This window comes from Pseudonaja textilis, chromosome 3 (genome assembly GCF_049901715.1).
Source record: "Pseudonaja textilis isolate UNSWEBS1 chromosome 3, rPseTex1.2, whole genome shotgun sequence".
NCBI classification, from domain to species: domain Eukaryota; kingdom Metazoa; phylum Chordata; class Lepidosauria; order Squamata; family Elapidae; genus Pseudonaja; species Pseudonaja textilis.
Window position 1 is genome coordinate 14,326,859 of NC_141992.1, and position 24,848 is coordinate 14,351,706.

Genomic DNA, 24,848 nt, shown 5'->3' on the forward strand with positions numbered 1-24,848 from the left:
CATCTATGTGCTCCTTAGATTATCTCTGCTGGGAGCAGGATGGGCTTCCTACTCCCAGGGCATGGAAGCAAAATCACATCTCACCACCCTTCAATACCATCGGTTATGGCATCCTTCCGGACTGGTGAATGACACTGTCTTGGTCTCTTCATTCCTCTGGGGTCAGTTCCAGTTGATTTTGTGGGGAGGGGGAAGATGTAGCCCACAGCCCTTACTCTGTGGGTGCCCCAGGGCTCAGTTCTCTTTCCTCTCCCAGTTGACACATGAATGAGGCCTTGCAGGATGAGGTAATCCAACAGTTTGTGGTAAGGTATCAGAATACAAACTTTCTATCTCCCTTCTGGAATGCCTGAAAGATGCCATGGATTTCATGTCTCAGTGCTGGGAGAATGTAAGAGTCCCTATGGGGCACAATGGGCCAAACACGACAGAGTGGCTTTGGGTCTTTGGGCCTTTCTTCCTCTGATAAGGTTTTTCACCAGGAGTCCTTAATTTGGTGGCATTCGGATTCACGGCTTCTGCTAGAAAAGCAGGTGGCAGCCATGGCCAGGAGGGCCTTTGCACACCTTAGGGTGATGTCCCTGTTGTGCCTGTGTCTGGATTGGGAGGCTTTGCTCACAGTCACTCATGCCCTCATGACTTCTCTTCTGGACTATGGCAATGAGCTCTAAATGGGGCTTCCCTCGAAGAGCATTCTGAAACTCCCAACTGGTAGAGAATGCAGCTCCATGGGGAGTAAAGGGTGTCAAGATATTCAACACATATAGCACCACTGCTTTGTGAGTAGCATTGTTTACCAGTATATTCCCAAGTGCAATTCAAGCACTTTGAAGCCCTACATCAGGGGTCTCAAACCAAACTCGATTTCATTGAGGGCCGCATCAGAGTTATATTTGACTTCAGGAGGAGGGGGTGTGGCCAGCATGACAACAGTGTCAGGGAGTACCTGTGGTGGCCTGAGTGCTTTGCCTGTGAAAACAGGCTTGTGAGCTCCGTTTTTGGTTGTGATGGCCTCCTCAAAGCTCTGCCAGCGAAAATGGAGCTCAGGGGGCAGATGTGGCCCTCGCGAACTCCATTTATGCTGGCAGAAGGACCGCGGGCCGGTCCTTCGCTATTTCCAGGGTGACATCCCTGCCCGACACGGTTTGAGGCAGGGTTACCTTCGGGACCATTTTCTCACAATCATTTTTACCCATCCAACTCAGTCAGACAGGTTGGACATGTTGCAGGTCCCGTTAGCCAAGGAATGTCACCTAGCAGAAACCATGAGAAGAGCCTTCTAGGGCCATCCGGAAGATTCTCCCTTCAGGTATCAGGATGACCCCAACCCTGTTGGTCTTTCATTACTGTTGGGCCTTCACACAACTGTGAAATTGTGTGTCCAGTCTTGGAGACCAAATGTGTTAATGACTCCATTCCTGGCTATGCTAACATCCATAGTAGCAGTTTTACTTGATGCAATATATATTTTGTACTTTTAAATTATTTTAATGTTTTATTATGTACGCTACCCAGACTCACTTGAGATGGACAGCTATAGAAATAAAATCAAATAAGTAAATATATAAATACAAATAATCATGTTTAATTCTTTTGAAAAATGTAACAATTGGGGAGCAGAGTTCGTAAATTATTATCTGAAAATAATATGGATGTCAAATTTCCTACTCTTTGTGGTGAATGGATAGACTAAACCCTAGGCTGACAGGTAAGGAAGTGTAGGCTAGGTTGCTTGCACATTGTCCTTGATAGACAAACCTTCCTGAGATCCTTGCAATAAAGTTGTTCTATAAAATAAAAAATGATTAATCATATTGATTTTATTCTAATCTAAACAAAGACTTCCAGTCACCTTTTTATAAGCTACTGAGCAGCCTTAATAAATCTATATAACACAAAAGTGCTGATATTTCAAGATTCTAACAATACCTCATGGCCTATATATCAAATATAGCAGCATCTAGAGGCCAAGTGATAATGGCCAGATATTATATAGAGCTTGGCTTACCACCAACCTGAAAAAGTGCACTTATGACCCAGATTCAAAATTCCAGAACATTTATGGCCATTTGCAATGTCCCATGTTCATATGTCTTGTGTTTTACAATAATTTTGTAAAAAAAACAAACAAACAAGGAGTTTCTTCCAGTTTTCAGCAAAAGCACACCAATGATGAATGATTGGTTTGCTTAATGACTACTGCAAATTTTTTTTGTAAAATTGGATCAGTCACATGACTAACCCATTTCACAATTGTTACAATTTAGAACTGTAGTAGGCAGGCTCCATTATTGTTGTAACTTGAGGACTACCTATATCCTTCAGTGCAATCAAATTTTGGCCGAATATTTCCATGCACAATTATAACACCCAAGGAGCATGGAGCACTTGCTTCTCTCACCAAGGTACGCTAGATACCTCCCTAAAAGCTGGCTACTCTACTCAAAGGGTAGAGGGCAAGACAAGAAGCAATGGATGGAAACTAATCAAGGAGAGAAGCAACCTAGAACTAAGAAGAACGGGGAGAACAATCAATGGAATGGCTTGCCTCCAGAAGTTGTAAATGCTCCAACACTGGAAGTTGTAAATGCTCCAACACTGGAAGTTTTTAAGAAGAGATTGGACAACCATTTGTGTGAAATGGTATAGGTCTTCCTGCCTGAGCAAGGTGTTGAGACTAGAAGACCTCCAAGGTCCCTTCCAGCTCTATTCTGCTTCTATTCCTGTTCTACTCTATTCTGGAGATTTCTCACATGCATTTCATCTTCTTCCTGGAGCTGAGAGGGACAGGCACAGTTATCCAGCCACCTTTGATACCTAAAATAGGACTAATGGTCAGAATGAATCCTTCCATCCCCTGCCCCCACCATCCAGCCCAAAAGATGAAACTTCTTGGATGAAAAGTGAAGCGTCGTCTTCTTCCTCAAGGAAAAGAAAAAGTCCAGTCCAGTTGGTTTTGGAAAAAAACACCTCTGAGACAGTTATGACCTGGATGACTGATAATTTCCATTTGGTTAGGTTCACAAGACCCAGTAAATTCAGTAACATGATAGTTCAACATTTTGTCAGCCAATAAGTAAGAAGAAAACTGATGTCTATTTCTCTAATCAACTTATTAAAAACCGTACGGAATCTTTTCAGTTATTTTTCCCAGTGTCATTGTTTGCTTTGCAAATTGAAACAGTGAAGACTACATTCCACAGGCGCAACATTTTTTACCCAAAAGAAAATTTATTAAAAATTACAAGCTGTCATACTTTTCACTCATCTGATATGTAACAAGAAGACAGATCTGAAAAAGTTATACATTACTGTATATGCTATGCATTTAGAGAAATGTAACAACAAATATATGTATTTCTGTCAAAGTAATGAAACTTACTGATAATGGTTAATATTGTAATATTTTCTCCTAAAAGAACATCCTGACACACTACCTATATTTCTTTGCTAAGGTTCACAAACATAAATATTTGTGATGCACAAATTATTTTCTTTTTTTAAAAATTAATTCAGAACTCGAATGTAACAGATGCTAAACAGAGGTCTGTTTCTCAACAATCATCCGTGATGGTTGATTTACGAGCTACAATTTTATAAAGACGTAAGGAGATTTATCCAGGCTGGGGATCCACCAAAGGATGGGCTCTGTAGACCCAACATATGTAAGGATGGCCAGGTTGAAGGTTTGCGAAAGGGTGTTTTCCGATGGGCCATATCTGATAAATATTTTCACCACATGTTTATAGGATTGTCAAGAATGAGACCAAGTCTGAGAGATTATTACACTGTTTTTTCAGTCTACAAAACTGACTGGAACACAGAAAGATGTCAGCTCTACTTTCTAGAAGTAACCAGTCATATACTAAACAATGAATTTCTTAAGAATATCATGGCTATCATACTTCACTGGGTCATATACATGGAGCACGTAAACTACACCGACTTTTGAGTTCTTCAAGAGGACCAAGGTTTGAAGTATTGATGCAATCTGTGCCAGTAATTGCTTTCTACGCAAGTAAAATTGTTCAGCGTTGAGTTCCTACTTAACCTGAAAACTATCAGCAAACCATTTGAAATTTCTTTATGTGACACAAAATGGGCCTGGTCACCATGACTTCTGGATGTGGAGTTTCCCCCTTTCTTCAGCTGACCATGATGAAATTCGATTTGCAGTGAGCTTTAAAGAAGACAAACAAGACAAGTTGACTTGGAACAAAATTTTATGTGCCGAAATCTTTTGATTCAAGCAGAAAGCAGGGTCTGATTGCATGCATTCTTCAACACTTTAATCTATTCCTGTAAAATATTCCACAGTTGTCCACAGTCACATACAGTATAATATATCCCAATGTCTGCTAGAGTGGGCAGCTATAATAAATATACTGCAAAATTAAAATGGATGCATTCACGGTTGCTATTGTGTCTCTTGATGAGATTTAAGTATTGTAGGCTGGCAAATGATTCTGATTTCCAGGATTCCTGACAGTCTTGGGTGATTCCCAGGGGTGGTAGGACCACACTATTAAAAATGGTATCTCAAGACCATAGGGAGCCTCTGTGGCACAGTGGTTAGAGTACAGTACTGCAAGCTACTTCTGCAGCCAGCTGCCTACAATTTGGTAGTTCAAATCCCACCAGGCTCAGGTTAACTCAGCCTTCCATCCTTCCAAGGTGGGTAAAATGAAGACCCAGATTGTTGGGGGCAATATGCTGACTCTGTAAACCACTTAGAGGGGGCTGTAAAGCACTATAAAGTGGTATATAAGTCTAAGTGCTATTGCTATAAACTAACACACTTCTCTTCCTACCAGCTCAGCCTTAATTCAAGATGCTTACATATCTTCAGGAATATCCACAATCAAAAGTCAAGATGGAAGCCACAAAGGTTTGATGGAAGCTCCTTCCCTTTTTAATGTGCAGAGTTTAATTGTAGCATCATGGCTCCCATCTTGGACTTTTCTTTTTACTGTGGAAACGTGTTCTGTGCAGTCCAAACACCCTGAAAACATGAGAGTCATAGAAACACCTGGCCTTTTTAGTGCTGAAAAAGCATCTGAGAAGGGATTCTGCTCAGATGTTCTTGAGGTAAATTCTTTCAGATATGTGTGTGTTTAAGGATGTAAACATGTTGCAAACTTGAAATAAAAATACAGTGCCAGAAAAATTTACCTATGAACTCTGTCACTGGGTCATGTTCACCTTCTGTCTTAATGGTTCCTGCAATGCTGTCATTTTCCAAAATTGGAAGAAAAAGCTGCACGAAGTCAGAGGTGTAGGGAGGAGCAATCACATCCAGTACCTACGAAATCAGGTAGCACAAAAGATTGTGAGCTTCATTGTGAGCTCCCATTGTTTTTTGGGAGTGGGTCTAAGTAATTTTATTTTAAACATTTTGAAAATAAATTGCTACACAAAAGAAAGCAAGAAGATATTTCAAAAAGGAACAGTGAATGGAGAACAAACTAGTAAATAAAATTTACAATGGTCATAACATTGTGTTTCTTAGTTTTATAAGTGTGTTTCTTGGTTTTTGGATTCTGTCATCCATCTTGCCGAATTCATTTGATTTACTTATTTGGAGAACTTATATGGCTGCCCACACATTCCCACAATAAAGTCAAAACGCACAATAAAACCCCCCCCTCACTCCCCATTCCCCAAGGGGGAGGAAAAATTTAAGAATGGCAACAAGCCCAAAGGGTACAGGAATTACATCACAAGCAGTTTGTGGCAGTGTTATTGCAATACCAAAACCCAAGAAAGACAGTCTGAAGTTCTTTTAAGACAGTGATATCCAACCTTGGCAACTTTTAAGACCTGTAACTTCAACTCCCAGAATTCCCCAGCAAGCATGGTTGATTGGGAAATTCCAGGAGTTGAAGTCCACAAGTCTTAAAGTTCCCAAGGTTGGACACCCCTGTTCTTAGGTAGTTTTCCTCACTTATAAACAGAAATCTTGCCAAACAAAAGCAATTGCTTGCATCATTAAAGATATACAAACATATCCAACCAAACATATCTAAACTTCGCAACTGTCTCTTGGTCCTCTGGGATGCAGCCCCTCCCTCCTGGGAATCTGGATTACATTTCACCACACCAGTGCAAATCAATCCATCTAAACAGCATTTTAAAACTCTAACTATCCAAATATCGACTGACCTCAGTCACAAAATATCTGATCAGAGATATATCTGTGTCCAACTTCTCCAGGCATTTCCGGATATAGCTCACCACTGGCAGGACGTAGCCACGGCTCAATAAGTGAACCATTCTGTCCAGAAGAGTCTTTTTAAGCTCCAGCTGAAAAAAGAGAAGTCCGTGAAATTGTATAGCGATTTCTATTGTTAACGGAGAAAATATTATTCCCATGCAATTTCTGTCCTGCTTTACATCAGCAGAGGTGAAAAAATAAAAGCTAAAATCTACCCAGGAGAATTACATCATGGAATTTACTTTCTTGGCTCCATAAGAAAATAGTTTTCTCCTGTTTATGGCATAAGTGAAAACAAATACACTGCGCCCAGGACCAAAATGTTTGTAAATTTTTGAGGAATTTTTTTAAATAGAGTGATTTTGGAGTTTTAAGGGGTAACAGAAGCCTTGTAGCCCTTTAACAATCACGCCCATTCTTTCCATCAAGAAGTTGATTGAGGGGTGACTTTTGGACAACGAAAGCACCCAAGTGAATTCATATCGCATTGTCGTCATTATTATGAATATGTGTATATGTTTACTTTTCTTTTGTCATGTTCTCATCATATGCTAAACAAATAATAATCATCACTACCACCACTAAGTATTTTTGGCTCAACCTATTCTGGTGACTTTCCCCCCAAATTTTAAAAAATATTGTGTTTTTTATTTGATCAGTAGAGGGAGCAAGAAAAGTCTGTGTCACAGTGCCCTCTACTGGTAAAGAAAACAGCTGCAGTGTTTGTTTTCCTAGTAAGGTTATTCGAAAAAGTCTATTAGTTTTCTATTAGGAAAACAGAAAAATATCACAACATGGAAAAATGAAGTAAGTAACAGAACAGAACAAAGAACAGTTTCTCCCTTCTGACTTCATACAATTTTGAACTGGGGCTCTTTAAACACTACATAAAGAAGGGCATAACCAGCAAATTCAACTGAAATATAATTTATGGAGTTTTCCTCTGAAGCATCTTCGGTATTTAACTGAACTGCAGACAATACTCAGGAATGCATCTTTCTTTATCAATATACAAAAGAACAAAAAGGCTTTTTAATGCATGATGATTTTCTTAACCAATTACATTAAGTATAGACTCTCAAATACGATTGACTTCATTTTTTTTTTACATTAAATAAAAATAATTCTGAATTATTTCTACAGATCCATTCTGTAATGGATCTTTCAAGAGTATGAGCTTTAGGATTCCCAACACTTTCCTCTCCTTGGGAATGGTAATTTTACAAGCAAGCAAGCCACTTCAGCAATTTAATAATAGCAATAGCAATTGGATTTATATATGGCTTCATAGTGCTTTACAGCTCTTTCTAAATGTTTTACAGAGTCAGCATATTGGCCCCAACAATCTGGGTTCTCATTTTACAAACCTCAGAAGGATGAGTTAATCTTAAGCTGGTGAGAATTGAACTCAGAACTGCTGGCAGTCAGCAGAATTAGCCTGCTATACTGCATTCTATTCACTGCACCACCCCAGCTCTTCAGCTAATTTCATGGTGTGGAGACAATAACTTTGTCCTCAACACCAATAAGACCAAGGAGCTTATAGTGGTCTATAGAAGGAACAGATCAGACATTCAGCCTTGCTTATCAATGGAGACAGAGTGGAGCAAGTGGCCAGTTTTAAGTTTCTGGGTGTTACCATAAAAGAGGACCTGACCTGGGGTGCTCACATTGCAGCACTGGTCAAAAGGGCCCAGCAGATATTATACTACCCGAGTCTTCTCAGAAAACAACACCTGAAGGAAAACCTGCTGGTGGCCTTCTACCGCTGCACCATAGAGAGCATTTTAACTTACTGCATCTCTGTATGGTTTGCCAATTGCACAGTGGCAGATAGGAAAGCACTCCAGAGGGTTAATGTCATTGGCCAGAGGATCATTGGTTGCCCTCTCCCCTCTTTGGAAGAGCTTTATAGCTCCAGCTTCATTAAGAAAGTTCAAAACATTCTCAAAGGTCCATCTCATCCTGAGAACCCTTTTTTGGAACTATTACCATCTAGCAGACAGTTCAGAATAATAAAAACAAGGACAAATAGGCCAAAAAACAGCTTCTATCCTAGGGCAGTAGCTCTTTTGAATTCTGCTGTACAGTGCAGTGTTGGTGCAATGTTAGGAGTTTCGGTTCAATGTGTGGAGTGTGAAGGATGTGTGTTTGTGTTTATTTTCATGGTCATGATGTGCATTGAAGGTGGTGTTTGATTTTGTTGTATGAGGTGCAATGACCATAAACTAAACTAAACTAATCAGCTTCAGGACGTCTCAATAGTCAAGAATCCGATATTTTTGAGTTGTCATCACCTGTTCCATGACATCAAGCTGAGAGTGCTCAGTCTCAAACAGTTTGACCAGAAGTTGCAAGACTAGAGGATGAAGCAGTTGGTGGCAGGTGCTGATCTGCAGAGCAAAACGCAAAAGGTAAGATCTGCATTTATATTAATGCACAATAGCAATAGCGCTTAGACTTACATACCACTTCACAGTGTTTTACAGCTTTCTCAAAGCAGTTTACGGAGTCAGCATCTTGCTCCCAAGAATCTGGGTTCTCATTTTACCCACCTCAGAAGGATGGAAGGCTGAGTCAACCTTGATTATGAGACAGCTATGATGAGGCACAAACCTTAAAATGTAGAATACGTAGTAGTGCTTGACTTACAACTATTCATTTAATGACCATTCGGAATTACAATGGCGTTGAAAAAAGTGACATGACCCTTTTTCACACTTATGACCACTGCAGCATCTGCAAGATCACGTGATCAAAGCTTGGCAACTGGCTCATATTTATCATGGTTGCAATGTTCCGGGATCATGTGATCATCTTTTGCAACCTGACAAGCAAATTCAATTGGAAAGCCAGATTCTCTTAGCAACTGTGTTACTAACTTAACAAATGCAGTGAGTCATTTAACAAAAGGTTGTGGCATGAAAGGTTGTGAAATAGGGCCAAATTCATTTAGGAACTGTCTGACTTTGCTACATTAATTTTGGGCTCGATTCTTGCTGTAAGTTGGGGACTACCCTTACTAAGAACTCCTGAATACTTAAAATATAGAATATATACGATTGCCAGTGAACCCAAATTTAGAAATGTTACCAATCAAGGTAGATGACCACTAGGATTTATGCCCTCTGGCAAATACAAAAATTTGGTCCTTAATCAGATGTATGCCACAGGATGAGACTGGGAAATATATTAGCATAATCTAGTGTACAAGTCAGAAAAATCTTTTGCAAAGATTGTATGAAAACAATTATCCGTGAATTAAAAGCACAGAGTGAAAGAGAATAGCTTTTATCTCACTTTTTTTCCCATACAGTGAAACTGGATTACTTTTTTGTTTTTTAAAAGTTTTTAAAAAAGAACCTTTCAAAGGGTATGAATAAAGCTCTTGCAGAGGGATATAATTTTCCTCCATACACAGCCTGTAAACTGAAACCCTTGATGTAATAAAAAATGGAACTTATTGTGTGTGTCAATCAAACAATGTCTAGAAGAAACTATAAATCAGAAAATTGAATTTAATCCAGAATTTTTTTTATTAGGAATAACACAAAAATGCAATAAAAAAGATAGGTACATTATATTACATATACTAACAGCCGCAAGGATTTCGTATGTGCAACTTTGGAAGGAGAAAAAGGGTACCATCAGAGGGCATGGTTATAAAGGAAATAATAGACTGTATAGAGATGGACAGGCTAACGTTGAAATTAAAAGACAAAGAAGATTCAATATATTATAGAGCCTGGTATGCCTGGTATGAGTGGTTTAGAAATAAAAAGAAAATAAAATGACAATTAGGAAAAGAATGAGGAAGTATATAAACAAGTATATATATTATGGGGAAGATTGAAATGTAAGATGAAATATATTGATTTGTAACAAGATTAAGATGTAATGGTAATGGAATAAGTAACAATATATTGAAAAATGTAAGGAAATGTAAAAGATGTCTTGATGTTGATAACAGTGCATATAGTTTTATTATGTTTTTTTTAAATTTTGGGAAATAAATAAAATATTTCTTTTAAAAATATGGAACTTATTTAACAGACAGGGAATGAAACTTTGTAGTTCCACTTGTGGTGTTTTCCCTACTTATTTTTAGAACTGGCCTGAAAAAGGTTTTGCTTCTCTTCAACTGGAAATAGTGATCACATGACACTGTAACCGTTGTATATACATGCCGGTTGCCAAATGCCCAAATTTTGAATTCATGACCGTTGTAAAGCTGTGACAATCCTAAGTGCAATGACCAGTTGTAAGTCACTTTTTTCAGGTCCTTTGCAACTTTGAACAGTTGCTAACCAAATGGTTGTAACTCTGCTGATCCAAAATATTAGTAATGATAAGTACAGCATACACCAGGGTCAATAGACAATAAAATAAACCGATTCCCCAACAGTTAATGAATTAGCTTCCCAGCTTTATTGCCTGGGGGAATGCCCATCTCTTCAAAGTCTTACAAAATTGCCCAAAGATTGGGGCCATCCAGGTCCCTGAGGGAAACACCGTTTCAAAGGACAGCAAGGAAATTTTATCATGGCAAACATATATATAAAAGATAAAGCTAGGCTGACTTGTCACTCAGCAGAGCTCAAAAACCTCACCTCGTCCAATAGCGCCAAATGTACCGGAGTGTGATCTGTCTGAAGCTGGAAATATCGGGGTTCTGACACTGTCCAGTCAACCCATTTCAATACCCCCATGGCTACAACTGGAAATCTAAGGACAGCAGGAAGCAGAGCAAGACATGTCAAACTGAGGCAAATGCCCCCAATATCTATGACATCATCTTTAATCTACTATTCCTTGGACATTATCAGAACAATTATCAGAAGGTTCCCTATTATTTTTTATTTCCAATCAGATCAGTGCAAGGTGTTTTTTTAAAAAAAAAAATCAGTTTAAAAATTGGCAATTTAACTCCGAAAACCATAAAATGCAAAATGATATTAAACAATTCCCTCAAAAGAGGAAAAAAAACTCCCAGAGAAATTAGAGGAAGAGAAAACAGAAAGCAAGGGCCTACAAAAGAAGCCACTTGATTCATATGCTGGAATAAAATGTGGTTGAGTTGTAGCTGGCTGTGTTGTGTGAACCCAATAAACTGCATTTCAACAGGTCTATAGCCTGCTGGGTGGGAAGGAGGATAGGTTAAGAGGCTGGCCTCTTCTCATTCCTTAAACTTTAAAACTGTGTTTAGAAAGCTAGTTCTTTTTTCTAGCGTTTTCCTATTGCAGGTGCAGGTTCTGCTTTTTATCTAGATCAACAGAATGTTGGTTGTGACAGAAACTGACTGACCGGCTTGCTCCCTCAAGCCTGATATCGTGGTCTGAGAGAGAATGACTAGCCCAAGGTCTCCCAGCCAGCTTTTATGGCTAAAATGGGACTAGAAGTCACAGTCTCCTGGTGATTGGCCGAGGCATCCACTTGGCTTTCATGCCTAAGGCTGGATTAGAATAGTTTCTAGACTGGAACCTTAATGACCAGACCAAACTGGCTCTCTTCAGAAGGTCAGATAAAATTATAGTTACAGTTTTGGATGGACCACAGGCTTACTGAGTAAAGCAAGGGTTATCGAGTCCATGGAGATGGTCATGGTTGTCCCAAAGGTGCTTTGTGTCAACTTGTAAAGCATTCCTATGCCTGTTTTAGAGCTGCCGTAAATGGGGGGCGGGGGGCGGGGATCTGAAGGAGCAAGGCAGCAGTTTATAACCAGAAGTACATTCCAACACTTATCTTACAAAGATTGTACCTAAGCTACTGGATCTTCTGCCCACGAAACGTGATTGATGACACCCAGCAGATGTGCCTCATCGGAGAATCTGATTTACGAGACACCCAGAGGGGAGGGGGGAAACAGGGTCACAGGTGACTGTAAATTAGGTATGCCAGAGTTGGCTTCATACAGGTTAATGCCGGACATGTTACTCCTAATAAATCTTTTGGTTTCTTTTGAAGCTTGGTTCGCAGCTCATGATGTAATTAGGGCAATCGCCGGAATCCTGACACTTTGTTTCAAAAGGCAACTGGACTTTCTTTGTTTTTCCTTGAAGACGTTTTGCTTCTCATCCAAGGAGGTTCTTCAGTTCTAAAGAAGCTTCTTCAATGAGAACTGAGGAAGCTTTTTGGATGAGACGTGAAATGTCTTCAAGGAAAAACAAAGTCTGGTTGCCCAAAGCGCCTTTGGGACAAGGGCTGTCAAGTTGTGCAAAAACAGCCTTTAAAAAACAACTAGAAAAAGATGAAATACTGTAGGACCAGGACATGGTTTAGCTGATAGCAGGAAATGTCTCTACTGTGGGGCATTGTGGGAAATTAAGTCATCACCTAATTAATCAATTAGTTACTGCCTGACATATTCCCAGTATAGATCTTTCAGTTGCTAAGCAGATAATGTTTTCCAGAATCAAATTTAGAATCGGTCAAAGGCCGGGCCTAGTTCTCTTCCTTCCGCAGTCTTTTCAAGAATTATTCCAGTTGCACATCAATTTTCTTCCGCAAAACTAAAGGTAAGAAACTTGCTCCCTTTATTATTGTCCTTTATCAGAAACTCAGATCAACAAGACTCTGAAATAGTTACCCAGATGACCCTGCAGATTTCTCACGTCTGCTCTCCACAAACACAGATTTAAAATCCGTTTAATTTTAAGCAGAAACTGTACACTTCCTTAATATTCTGTTTAATGCAAACAGAATTTTGCATTTTTAAGCAAAGAAACCATGCTTTAAGGTGAGGTTTACCTGATGCACTGATAAAGGGTACTCAGCTCTGCGACAAGCTCAGAAGCGCCTTTGTTTTCATTACAGCAAAGATTATGAACTGTTTCAACCGCTTTTGAAGTTGACTTGAGCTCATCTTTATTGATGCTCACCCTCTTGTTCTAAGAAATGTTGAAATAAGGTGTAGGAGACACAAGGACATTCTTGTTGAAACCTGAATTGGCACAAAGCCCTGTTTAATAAATTGTTCTTAAAAGTATATATTTCTGAGTAAGTAGAAGACTCATTGATACTAGACAGTTCTCCACTTATGACCACAATTAGGATACTGTTGCCAAACAAAGCTGTGATTAAGTGAGCCATGCTATTTTTATGACCTTTCTGCCAGCATTGTTAAGTGAATCATGTGGTCATTAAGTGAATCTGATTTCCTCCATTGACGTCGCTTTTTTAAAATTGTTAAACATAGTTATCTATTTATTGGACTACCTATGATCTAGCTCAAAAACCTAGATTTCATTTCAATTTATGGAAAATCTTTCTGATGGTAGGATTTGTGGGACAGTCTGACTATGGAAATTGTGGATTCTCCGTCAAAAGGTTCAGAAGAAGAGGGTGGCTAGCCAGCTCTCATGGATGGTTTAACTGGTTTTCCTGGACATAGCAAAAGGTTGGACTAGGTCCCTTCCAATGACACAATTCCATAAAATCCCTTGGATACATACAAATACACCTATAAACAAGAATGCAGAATCTGTAGCATAAGTACACCTTCAGCTCTAGTAGTGAAAATGATGGGAATTGTAGTTTAGGAAAACAAGGATAGGGAAATCACAGTTTCTCATTCCTGTTGAAGTCCCAAACATCTATCATTATCACCTGCCATTCAGCTTTTTTGCATTTGTAGAAAAAGAAAAAAAGAATTAAAACTACTTGAGTCAAAAGACCTCTTTTGCTTAAAGAAAATGAAAGCTATTTCTGTAAACCTGGAAGCCAAGCATACAGTCTTATTCTAAACAATGCAAGCACATAAAATAATCTAATTATTATCCTGTTCCAAAGCACCAATTTACTTCTAAACCATCATTCAGCCACCCCAAGTTTACCTTTTTCCATGTTTCCACCACGCTAGCTGCATAGGCCAAAATGTGGATATATTTGTGCTTATGGTCCTGATTGATTTTTGCTCCTGGCTTAAACAGTGACAGCATAAAGAGATCTAAAAAAGCGGGAACTCTAATCTGTAGAGAAGGGAAACAAAAAAACGTTAACACTGACTTATGGAAAACCAGATAATTTTTTTTTAAAGCACCGATTATATCTCAAAATACTTCCATTTCCAAGGAGGAGAATTTTGGAACTAAGATTAAGTGTTATGTTTCGATTATGACTCTTCATACTTAAAAGACGATTTCTTCATTAAAAATATATAAAGTCAAATCAAATCAGCTCCCCTTCTACAAAAGAAAAACAACACAAAGCTACTGAAATCTAAAAGTTTGTGAAGGCCAAGATACAGGTAGTCCTCAACTTATCACCACAATTGAGACTGGAATTTCTATCACTAAGCGATATGGTTGCAAAGCGTGATGTCACATGACCGTATCATTTAATACAGGTAGTCCGCAACTGATGACTGTAATTGAGCTCAACATTTCTGTTGCTAAGTGAGACATTTGTTAAATGAATTTTGCTCCGTTTTACGACCTTTCTTGCCACAGTTGTTAAGTGGAGAACTGCACTTGTTAAGTTAGTAACACGGGTGTTAAGTGAATCTGGATTCCCCCACTGAGTGTGTCAGAAGGTCCCAAAAGGGGATAACATGACCCTCTACCCACCCTCGGGACACAGCAAACTGTCATAACTGTGAGAAAAGATGCAACAGCTGCCCAAAGCATCCAAACTACAAGAGAAATGAGGCATCTACAGAACAGGGTGACATTATCCTGTTACAAAACAAGATGAAGATAAATGTTGGTGTCCATTAGCAATACAATAGCACTTAGACTTATATACCACTTTACAGTGCTTTACAGCCCTCTCTAAGCGGTTTACAGAGTCAGCCTCTTGCCCCCAACAATCTGGGTCCTCATTTTACCCACCTCGGAAGGATGGAAGGCTGAGTCAACCTTGGCAACAAAGGCTCATAAAGCTCTTCAGGAACGATGTCTTATGAAGAGGACGTCCCATAAAATAAGTGCCAACAGATAAGTATATTTTTCAATACCTACAACACAGGGAGGAAGGTCCTGCTAAAATCCAGTAGGTTGGAGGCTGTCTTTCCATGCACAAATATTACAGGCATGTATGCCCTAACGGGATGTCAATATATGAAAGGAAAAGGCCAAGAAAACTGGATGGCCAATGCTCTAGGGTAGCCAGAGATCCTTTGAAGCACTGGGCTGGACCAAGGAAAGAAAACCACCTTGTCCGCTCTGGCACAACAGGGCAGAATTACACTCCTGACTTGAAAAGTAGGGAGTGGAATACATCTGCAGATTTCCTCTTGCATCTTGGGTGGTTTTGGCATCATAAATAAAGATGACCCAGACATCTCCTTTGACTCTAATTCAAATTAGAGTGGCAATGATCATTCCTTAGATCCGCATTTCTCAACATTGGCAACTGTAAGAGTTAGGTGCACTTCAACACCCAGAATTCCCCAGGCTGCATAGTACACCAGAGTTGGCCAGGGAATTCTGAGAGTTAAAGTCCGTCTATCTTAAAAGTTGCTAAGACTGAGAAACCCTTTTAAGATATTTCTCCCTGCTACCCAGTAGAAAAACTAACCAACTTCAGAAATGAACATTTCTAATCTGAGAGAGCTACTGTATACTTTGAAACCGTCACTGAACCATATCTAAATCACGTTTGCTTCTCAACAGGTGGGCGAGGATGGGGAGCTTTGAAGAAGCCTAGAGGTTTTATGCCCCCCAAGGGAGGCTGCTACTAACCAGTTCTACAGGAGGGGGATCCATGCTTGTGAACATCTTGAAGAGGACTGTGATGTCTGCTGGATTCAGAGCTCCTTTCGACAGCATGGCACCCAGGGCTTGGCAGGCGCGGGGATAGGAAGCTGCAGTGCCCAACGCTAGGGTGATCTGACTGGCATCATGCCCTCTTCAGGAGATCAAGCAAGAACAAGAGACAGAGCAAGCTTGCTTTAGGAACGCTTCAAAAGAAGAGGTAACAGATCGCCAACAATAGTGGAGACCTAATGGGCAATCTCCTAAAACTGTTATTAAGAGCCAAACAGAATCAATGGTGATGCATGGACAAAATAAAGAGGAGATTCAACTGGTCACATGAGCTTTGGGTCTCACAACTGTCATCATTAAGTAGACTAGATTTATGTAGTATGTAACCTGTGTTCATCCGTCCATCTGTCTGTCCATCCATCCATTTTTAGATGTTGCCCCAATCTAAGGGACTGGATAATGTGAGATTTAAATTTGCAGAAACAAATAAATGATTGCCTACAATTTCCAAGCCAAAAGCCTGCTAAAACTGCATTGTTTTCTGTATTCTTTGAAAAGTCCTAAGAAAAGGAGGCAGGTATAGACCTCTCAAGGGTGTGGATTTTATAAGTGGGGAGAGGGGAGGGGATCACTATTAAGATTTGCCTTCTGGTCTATACCCTCTTACCTTTCATAGACCTTAAGCAGATTGTCTCTAGATCACAGTTTCTCAATCTTGGCAACTTTAAGAAGTTTGGACTTCAAACCCAGAATTTTCCAGCCAATGTATACTAGATGGGGGTGTTCTGAGGGTTGAATACACATCTTAAGGTTGCCATGGGTTGAGAAACACTGTTTTAGATAACCGAACAACATGGACAGAATCCCAATTAGAAAAGACAATGTGGAACAAGCAGGTCTTATAGTAAAAAAATCTAGAACTCAGAAAAAGCTTTATAAATGTGTATTTCTAAATTACCAATTCTAATGTATGTTGTACACTTAATGATTTGCCAGGCATGAGTGCACATAGAGGCACAAACAATGTCACCTTGAAAGCACACAATCTGTTACATTTGCCATATTGATATCATGGTGCACTTGATGTTGTTCTGATGACATGCTGTGCTTGGCATAACATTTTGGATTAATGATACCATTTTCAAGCAAAATTTAATTTGGGGATCAGACTTAGAATTGAATCGGGCATCCTTTTCTATAGACTAGAATTATCCTGAGGCATGCAACCAAGGAGAGCCATAAATTAAATTGGAAAAGAAATGAAGCAAGTTCTTACTTCTCATGAGCAAATCGCTGGACCTCTTGAGCAATTCTACGCACGGCAGAGCCCCCTTGTTCTTCTTGTGCCAACATGGACATTATAGCTTGAGCAAAAAGATATGTGTGCTCACCATGGCACACCATTTTCTGCAAATACATTGTCACAGAACATTCAAAAACATGAAAGTGTCGGGGGTAGTTATAGTTTTCTGTCTACAGAAGAACACACAACCACCACAAAACAGCTCAGAACCTAAATTTCTTTGATCAGTGCTGAAAATCTGGCAGGGTTTCCAGCCAGTTTGAGGTGGGAACTCATAAAAGCTTTAACATAAGCTGTTGAATAGTTCACAGTGTTTTTTTTTTTAAAGATAGTTAACCAAATATTAAATATTTCATATCAGCACCCCCGCCCCCCCAAAAAACCACCTTTAAAAATCTTGGGTTTGCCCAAAAGATGAACAGACTGATTTACTTATCATTCCATTCCCCCTTCTACCAATAATAGCCACTGAAGATTAACCATCTTTTAAGTAGTAAAAACAAAAGGCAAAAATAGTCCTTTAGACAAAGCATTGTTTAGAGTTACGTAGTTCTCTTCTTTCCTTGATATGTCCAAAGCTTTGAAGTTAACAGTTCACCTGTCCCTCTGAGGACTTCAGAAGCTAAGGTGTTATACAACTGATACCTTAGCTTCTGCCTTCAAATACAAAGCTTCTGCCTTCAAATACAAAGTCCAACATGAACATTGAAAAAAGAAATATTGCTATGGAACAGGTGGCAGATAATCAGACTGAAAAGGCCCAGGGCCTGAGAAATTTCCCCTTTGCCTTATGGGATGGAGGAAGAAGTTGGAGGCTGAGGCTTCAAGAACATGGGCACCCACCAGCATGAGGAATGAATAATTCCTGCTGGCTAGAAAATTACAGACCTCCTTTGAAATGTGATCAAATGCTCCATTCTTGCAATGCCTTCCATTAACTGATGGAAGAGTTGTGTGAAATATTGAATGATTTGGTCCTTGTGCCATTGAAAATAATATTAGGATTCTATGAGAACTTGATGTGAGTTCCATGAGAGATTAGAAGTAAAAAGAAAAATGTGAACCCAGGACATGAAAAATTATGGAAACCCCTATCCCATGCAATACAAAAGTGGAGGGCTTGTAGGTGAGAATATCAAGCATAAGAAGAGAGAATTGGTTATAACATCATATGACAGATCTAGCCACAGGCCTAGACTGTTACCATTCCCTTGCAATTATTCCACAGCAAGTATTTTTAAGAACTGGACATTTCCTTAAAAACACACACACACACACACACACACACACACAGAAGAGACAAGGCTGCAAACTCACAGCAAACTCTGGTAGATTTTTCTCCAGATTTTCTTCTCCACCATCTAAGATAGTAGCCAGAGATGTCCGCAGTACACGAGAAAAAACTTCCAACTGCTGGCAAGCTGTTGATACACTGGTGATCTCCCCTTGGTATCCAGCATCGGAGATAAGCTGCAACCAACCAGAGGATTTGCAACTGAGACGGTAGCAGTTTTGCAACCCAAGAGGATTCATTCCTCACTATCGCAAATACCATTTTATTTAATTCCATATGTGGACTAGGACTGAAGGAGAAACGAGAGCCCTTCAGCACCTAGGCCAGGGGATGAAAATCAAGAAATAAAACTTGAACATTTGAGTTCTTCCTAGTTCAGGAGGAGGAGGAGGAGGAGGAGGATTATAAGAATTAGAATTAGTAGAAGGAGGAGGAGGAGGAGGAGGAGGAGGAGGAGGAGGAGGAGGAGGAGGAGGAGGAGGAAGAGGAGATAAAGACATATTCAAATTGAGTATAAGTCAGTCTCAATAAATTTCTTGGCAGTCCAACTCTGTTTTACAACCATGGTTGGCTAGGTCCTGCCACCAACTCCACAGAGGTCATATTTCGGATCAAATATTATATATTGGAAACTAGAAATAGTTTGGCTCCCAGGAATTTCTACAATCTTTATATACATGGATGAGTGCATGCAGAACTTCTTGCAATATGACAATAGAGAAGCTCACGCTCCACGTGGCGATCTTGTGTGCATCTTATTCAACAATAAACAGGGCAATATAATGCCCAAAAGACCAACTATGCAACTGGCTTCCTAATATGTTAGCCTCCCCAATTTGCATGAAAAAACAGGAGGGAGCTGACAAGCTTGCTAATTGAATTAAAGAACTGTATTTACCTTAACAGTGAAGTTCAGCATGAGACAATCTGGATGAGCTTCAGCCAGCTTGTAAAAGAGGTCTCGCCATGTTGTGTGTGCTATCATTTGCTCGAGCCAGGCTGGAGTCTGTCAAAAACCAGAACAACAGACCAATATGGACTGGGCAGTCAAGAAAACCAACCCTGCTTTTATAATAGCTTTAAAAAATGTCCAAAGAAAAACACAAAATTGACACAAGTGCTTCCTCTCTCAAGAACTATTTACTACTCACTTTACAGAGTATTTACAAACCATTTATGGCCATGTCAGGTGATACGCTGCCATGTCTTGATCAAGATCCAAGCAGATACAGTCACACGGTATACTAAGCTTGGTGAATTTTAAACCTGATTACTTTTTTTGATGGCTAAGCTACATAGGGTGCCATTCACTTGCCTTCCCGAGGATACCTGTGACTCAGCAAAATTCAACCCACTTGGTGAGTACGTGGTTCAAAGTACTGTGCGAAGCCCAAACATGGATTATTTCAGAGAGCAGATTAAGCATGTGGTATGATAACTTGCACGTAAGGAAAAAGAAGTAGATAAAGTGCAAATGGCAATGTGTATATCTTTTCTATAAGAACCAGACTAGAAAGGTACTGAATGCAACAGCTTCCAAGGTTTGCCAGCTCACAGAAAAAGGCAGGTGCATTTCTATCCAATTGTATGCAAAAGCACAACTGATGTCGACATGAAAAAGTCTGAGAAAGCTGCTCATGCGTTATTCTTTTTTCTTTTCTTTCTTTTTTTTTTTTGGGGGGGGGGGGCTCTGCTTGCCTTGAAAGAGATGGTGCTGTACAGGTTCACTGTCAGTTTTACCCCACGGACAGGAATGAATCACTTTGAACAGCTCAGAAAGCATCCAGAACTCAGTATATTTCATCTTATTTCTGCTGTTTTACTTTTTGCTACTTAAAACTTATCACATTTGCTTCTTGGTATTTTTAGTTGCTATTTTTAATTTAAATGTAAATTTGAAATGTTTTTGTCCTGGGGAAAAAAAAATCTGTTTTGAAAGATAAAACAACAGTTAAATAAATGAGAAATCTATGTGTTTTGAGAACATGGTGTGCTCAAAACACAACAAACATTTCTGAGTTTCCAGTTATGCTCTTCTCTAAACTTGAGAGAAAGAGACTGCTGTTACCTCACTTGACAGAATAAAGCTTTTCCAATTACCTCTCCCTCCTCTGTGAAAATGGAATCCGCTTTACGTGGATCAAAGTGTTTAATCAGCAAACTTTTCAAGTGGTTTTCCACGGTTTCCTGCACATGAATGGGCTCAGCGCCTGCAGTAAGAGAGACTCACTACAGAATTGACACAGCAAAACCTTCAAAATTCTCACAATATTCTTTGGTGCAAAAAAGCATAGTCCTTTAATGAAATTCAACTTGGAGTCAGCTTTAGAATATGTTGATTCTCAAAATAATTTGACTCGGCACCACTAATTCTAACATGATCTTTGTAGCACATATTCAAATGTTAGGTACAGGTAGTCCTTGACATATGACCACAATTGAGCCCAATATTAATGTTGATAAGCAGTGCAGTTATTAAGTGAGTCGTACCTCATTTTATGAGTTTTTTTTTTAGCCACATTTGTTAAGCACATCACTGTAGTTGTTAAGTTAATCATGTAGTCATTAAGTGAACTGGGCTTCCCCCATTGACTTTGCTTGTCAGAAGCTGGCTGAGAAAGTCACCAATGGTGATCCCATGATCCTGGGACAGCGCAACGGTTATAAGTACATTCCTGTTGCCAAGTACATGAATTTTGATCACATGAACAAAGGGATGGGTAAGCGTGAGAACTGGCTGTAACTCCTTTTTTTAGTGCTGTTGTAACTTTGAACAATCAATAAATGAATGGTTGTAAGTCAAGGACTATCTGTACTCATCCATATACAGACAATTTTGCATCATAGAGATGGGTAGTTGCTGCACTAAACAAGACTCAATGGACAGACAAATATTTCTAGAGTGTCTGATACGAAGTTAAAACTGAAAATATATGTGTTGATCTCATGTTTTATCATTTGAGACATGCTATAACTGATTGGTTTGTTTTTTTTTTCGACTGTGGGGTCTTTCTTAAGTAGAAAAAATAGCTGCAGCCCCAAAGCAAATTACCTGTTTGAATAAGCCATTCAGCCAAAAGATTCACTGTCTGAGCCACAGCGGTGTAATTCTCTGACAAGAGCTGAATCACATTCTCTGGAGAACCACCTGCTTGGAAGTACCTGCGAAAGGATGCAGAATCCTCATTTAAGAAATTTCTAGAGCAGCATTTCTTAACCCTGGCAGCTTTAAAATTTGTGTACTTCAACTCCCAGAATTCCCCTAGCCAGCAACCTGGGAGTTGGCCTACTCATCTTAAAGCTCCAAGGATGAAACACTGTCCCAGAAAATCAGATATATCAAATCTCAAGGCAGAAGATCTACTTCCTCAGCCAGTTAGTGCACCCACAATCCCCCTTCCCAACCACAATGCCTGAATTAATATGCACTTACCGCTTTAAAGTATTAAAAATGGAGGGCTCCATGATGTAATCTCGGGTGGAAAATTTGTGAAGGCATTCCTGCTGGACCTCAGCATCATCTTCCCCTCCATATTCATCATCCTGCTGGTTGGAAGTTAAAATTGTCAACATTATTTTCACCACCGCTCTGGATTTATTTTATGTGGCAACAGACAACAACATTAGCCTAAGCATGAATCTATTTCATAACTGGAGTTCCAGAGTCTTAAAGAAATATGCTAATGGCAGCCAGATTTCTGTATCTTAGGATGCCTCAAGTCATGGTAGATGAGGGCAACTTGTAGTTTCAAGTTTTAGCTTTGGGATTTCCAGCACTTTGTCCTTGCTAGGCTGCTGAAATTATTGGAGAGGAATTGAAATGGCCAACTTTCTCAATTATGCAATACATTCTACTCACATAAATCTGCAGATTTAAGGGGGCGCTCAGAAGAAAGCAACAAAAGGGAGTCGGATCAACCAATCAGCATGCAGGATACTCATCTCACCACAACATTTAGTTGAGATTTGAGAAGTGTGTGCATCAGTCAATCTGCAACCATCTACAACCTACACTTACATATCCATCAACTCTTTTACCGCATAGATATGTATCAACATCTATGTGTAGTTGTGGACAAGTCTAAATCAATGACCTACCAAAGGCTGTCCATCTCCATGCTATGGTGGGATTGTAAGAAGTCAAAATGGCCAAAACAGTAGAGGTTTGACTCCCAACTGCAGTGGAGCCTGTCCGTTTCGGTCATAAGTCATGATAAAATGAGTCAACCATGTCACTAATCCAATTTTATGACCTTTTTCCGTGGAAGCAGTTAAACGAATGCCATAATCATTACGTGAACCAATTGTTTGCTATGAGATGGCTTTGACAAAAAACCAGAGGTAAAATTTGCCACACAAACTTTTGGCAAAAGTGTCATAAAATGTGGTCATGCAGCCATCCAAATCAAACCTCGTACCCTATTTATTGTTTGCTTAGGACTGTCCCTTCTGAACCTTGGCCTGGGATTCGGATTTAAGTGAATTTACACAGGACCAAAATCTGAAATGAATGCCTTTTTAAAAAAATTCTACACTCTTGTGTTTCTGGACATTTTCAGAGGACACACTGCAACAGCCTGGCCAAAATAAGGCCCACCTACAATGATTCATTGGACCCCCCCAGGCAGGAATTGTAGTGGAAAATCCGGAGTGTTTTAAAATGCTTTTCCTTGGGTTACAAAAAAAAGCCAACTCTGGTGATTATGTGGTCACTGGGGAGCAGTTTTCTTGATCAACATAAGGGGTTTGCTGTTCTTTTAATTTCTCAGTCCAAACAGTATTACTGGGATTTTCTAGTTGTTTCTCATTCAACTAGATCTGGCCTGCTTTGTTTTTGTTTTTCCCCCTCCCAAGATCAATCAACTTTATTTTCATGCTGCCACTTTCTGAGACACGTTCTCAGAAGACAAACTTTAAAGCCCTCCTTGGGAAGTTGACTTTGGACACCCACTTCAGTTTGGGTTTTGCTATAATTATAATTCCTAAAGGAGAAGATTCTTCTTTTGGCTTCAGTGAAAAAAAGGTGTGGCTTTGTGTGAGAAAAGCTGCCTTAGAACACTGCCGATTGCCCTTGCCTTACCAGCACAACTGGGGCCAGAATTTTGGTTGTTAAAAGAAGATGGTCGTTAAGTGAGTCATGCCCAATTTTATGACTTTTATCACTAGGGCTGTGAAGGAAATCGCCCAGTTAAATGAATAAATGACTTTAGCAACAGAGTGGTCAATGTCTGGAATACTCTACCTGACTGTGGTTTCTTCCCCAAACCCCCAAAACTAACCTTAGACTGTCTACTATTATAACCTCACCCCTTTCCTAAGAGGTCTGTAGGGGGCGTGCATAAGCGCACCAAGGTCCCTGACCTATTGTTTCTTTTTTATTCATATCCACTTCATGTATTCATAACCATGTTTATACTTATACATGTTATCTAATACTTGCTTGACAAATAAAATCAATCAATCAATTAATCAATCAATCACAATATTGTTAAGCAAATCCAGCTTCCCCCATTGGTTTCGCTGCTGGAAAAAAAACGTGTATGTTTTGTTGAAGAACACACATACACACGTACAGATATAATACGCGTGTTTGCAGGCAAACGTGTGCACAATATGCAAAATGTCACACAATATGCTATACGTATGGGCAATAAGCTATACACGCACATAGGCAAAATATATGGTATACGTGTATGTGTGCGCGTGCATATATGTCTATACAAAATATATTCCGAGGCTGCACTTGCAAGGAAGCGCGAGAAACTTGTCCCGTGCAACAAAATGTGTGTTTTTTTGCATATCGCATCAGTGCCTGCTAGATTTCACAAGGGGACGCGTGCTTACCAGGGATCTCTGATAAAATCTGCCGGGCTGTGTGTGCGTGTGTGAGAGAGGGCAAGAGCGACCCCCGCGGCGGCTTCCCGGGTTGGACGCGGAGCCCCGAGGCCTTTCCGGTCTCCCCTCCCCACCTCCCGCTCGGCCGCGCCTCGCTCACCGCTCCTCCGTCGGTGTCGTCGCCCCACTCCGCCGTGCCGGCCGCGAAATACTCGGGCTCCTCCATGGGCTCCGCTGGCCTCCCGCTCTGGCAGCGGCGCGGCCGCAGAGACGCGAAAAGGGTAGAGGCGCGCCTCCCACGGCACACGGAGAGCCCCCTGGGAGCCTCCGTCGCGGGGCGCTGATGAATGGGCGCTGCCAGGGGAAGCCCAGCTTTTGGGAAGGCGGTCCACGAGCGAACTAAGCCATCCACGGAGAGGGGAGCAAAGGCACTCGCCCCAAATGCGAGTTGCTTCGCCCCAGTGTCTGCCTTTCCTCTCTAATTCTGCGAGCTGAAGT

The 24,848-nt window shown here is 40.2% G+C and overlaps 1 protein-coding gene across 2 annotated transcripts; it reads right to left on the minus strand.

Moving 5' to 3' along the window:
* Nucleotides 1-3,211: 3,211 nt before the first annotated feature.
* Nucleotides 3,212-24,848, minus strand: NELFCD (negative elongation factor complex member C/D). Of its 2 annotated transcripts, none has more exons than XM_026697432.2 (15): nt 24,511-24,848; nt 21,949-22,058; nt 21,568-21,677; nt 20,616-20,725; nt 19,414-19,521; nt 18,539-18,691; nt 17,195-17,325; nt 15,895-16,060; nt 14,047-14,181; nt 12,962-13,101; nt 10,825-10,939; nt 8,512-8,607; nt 6,163-6,303; nt 5,173-5,302; nt 3,212-4,180 (listed from the first exon to the last, which is right to left on the minus strand). In XM_026697432.2, the coding sequence occupies exons 1-15, from the start codon at nt 24,574-24,576 to the stop codon at nt 4,146-4,148; spliced, it is 1,746 nt and encodes a 581-aa protein (XP_026553217.1). In that variant the 5' UTR covers nt 24,577-24,848; the 3' UTR covers nt 3,212-4,145. The 2 variants fall into 2 exon arrangements, with proteins under 2 accessions (XP_026553217.1, XP_026553216.1); XM_026697431.2 differs by having other exon boundaries at nt 21,949-22,061; nt 24,511-24,635.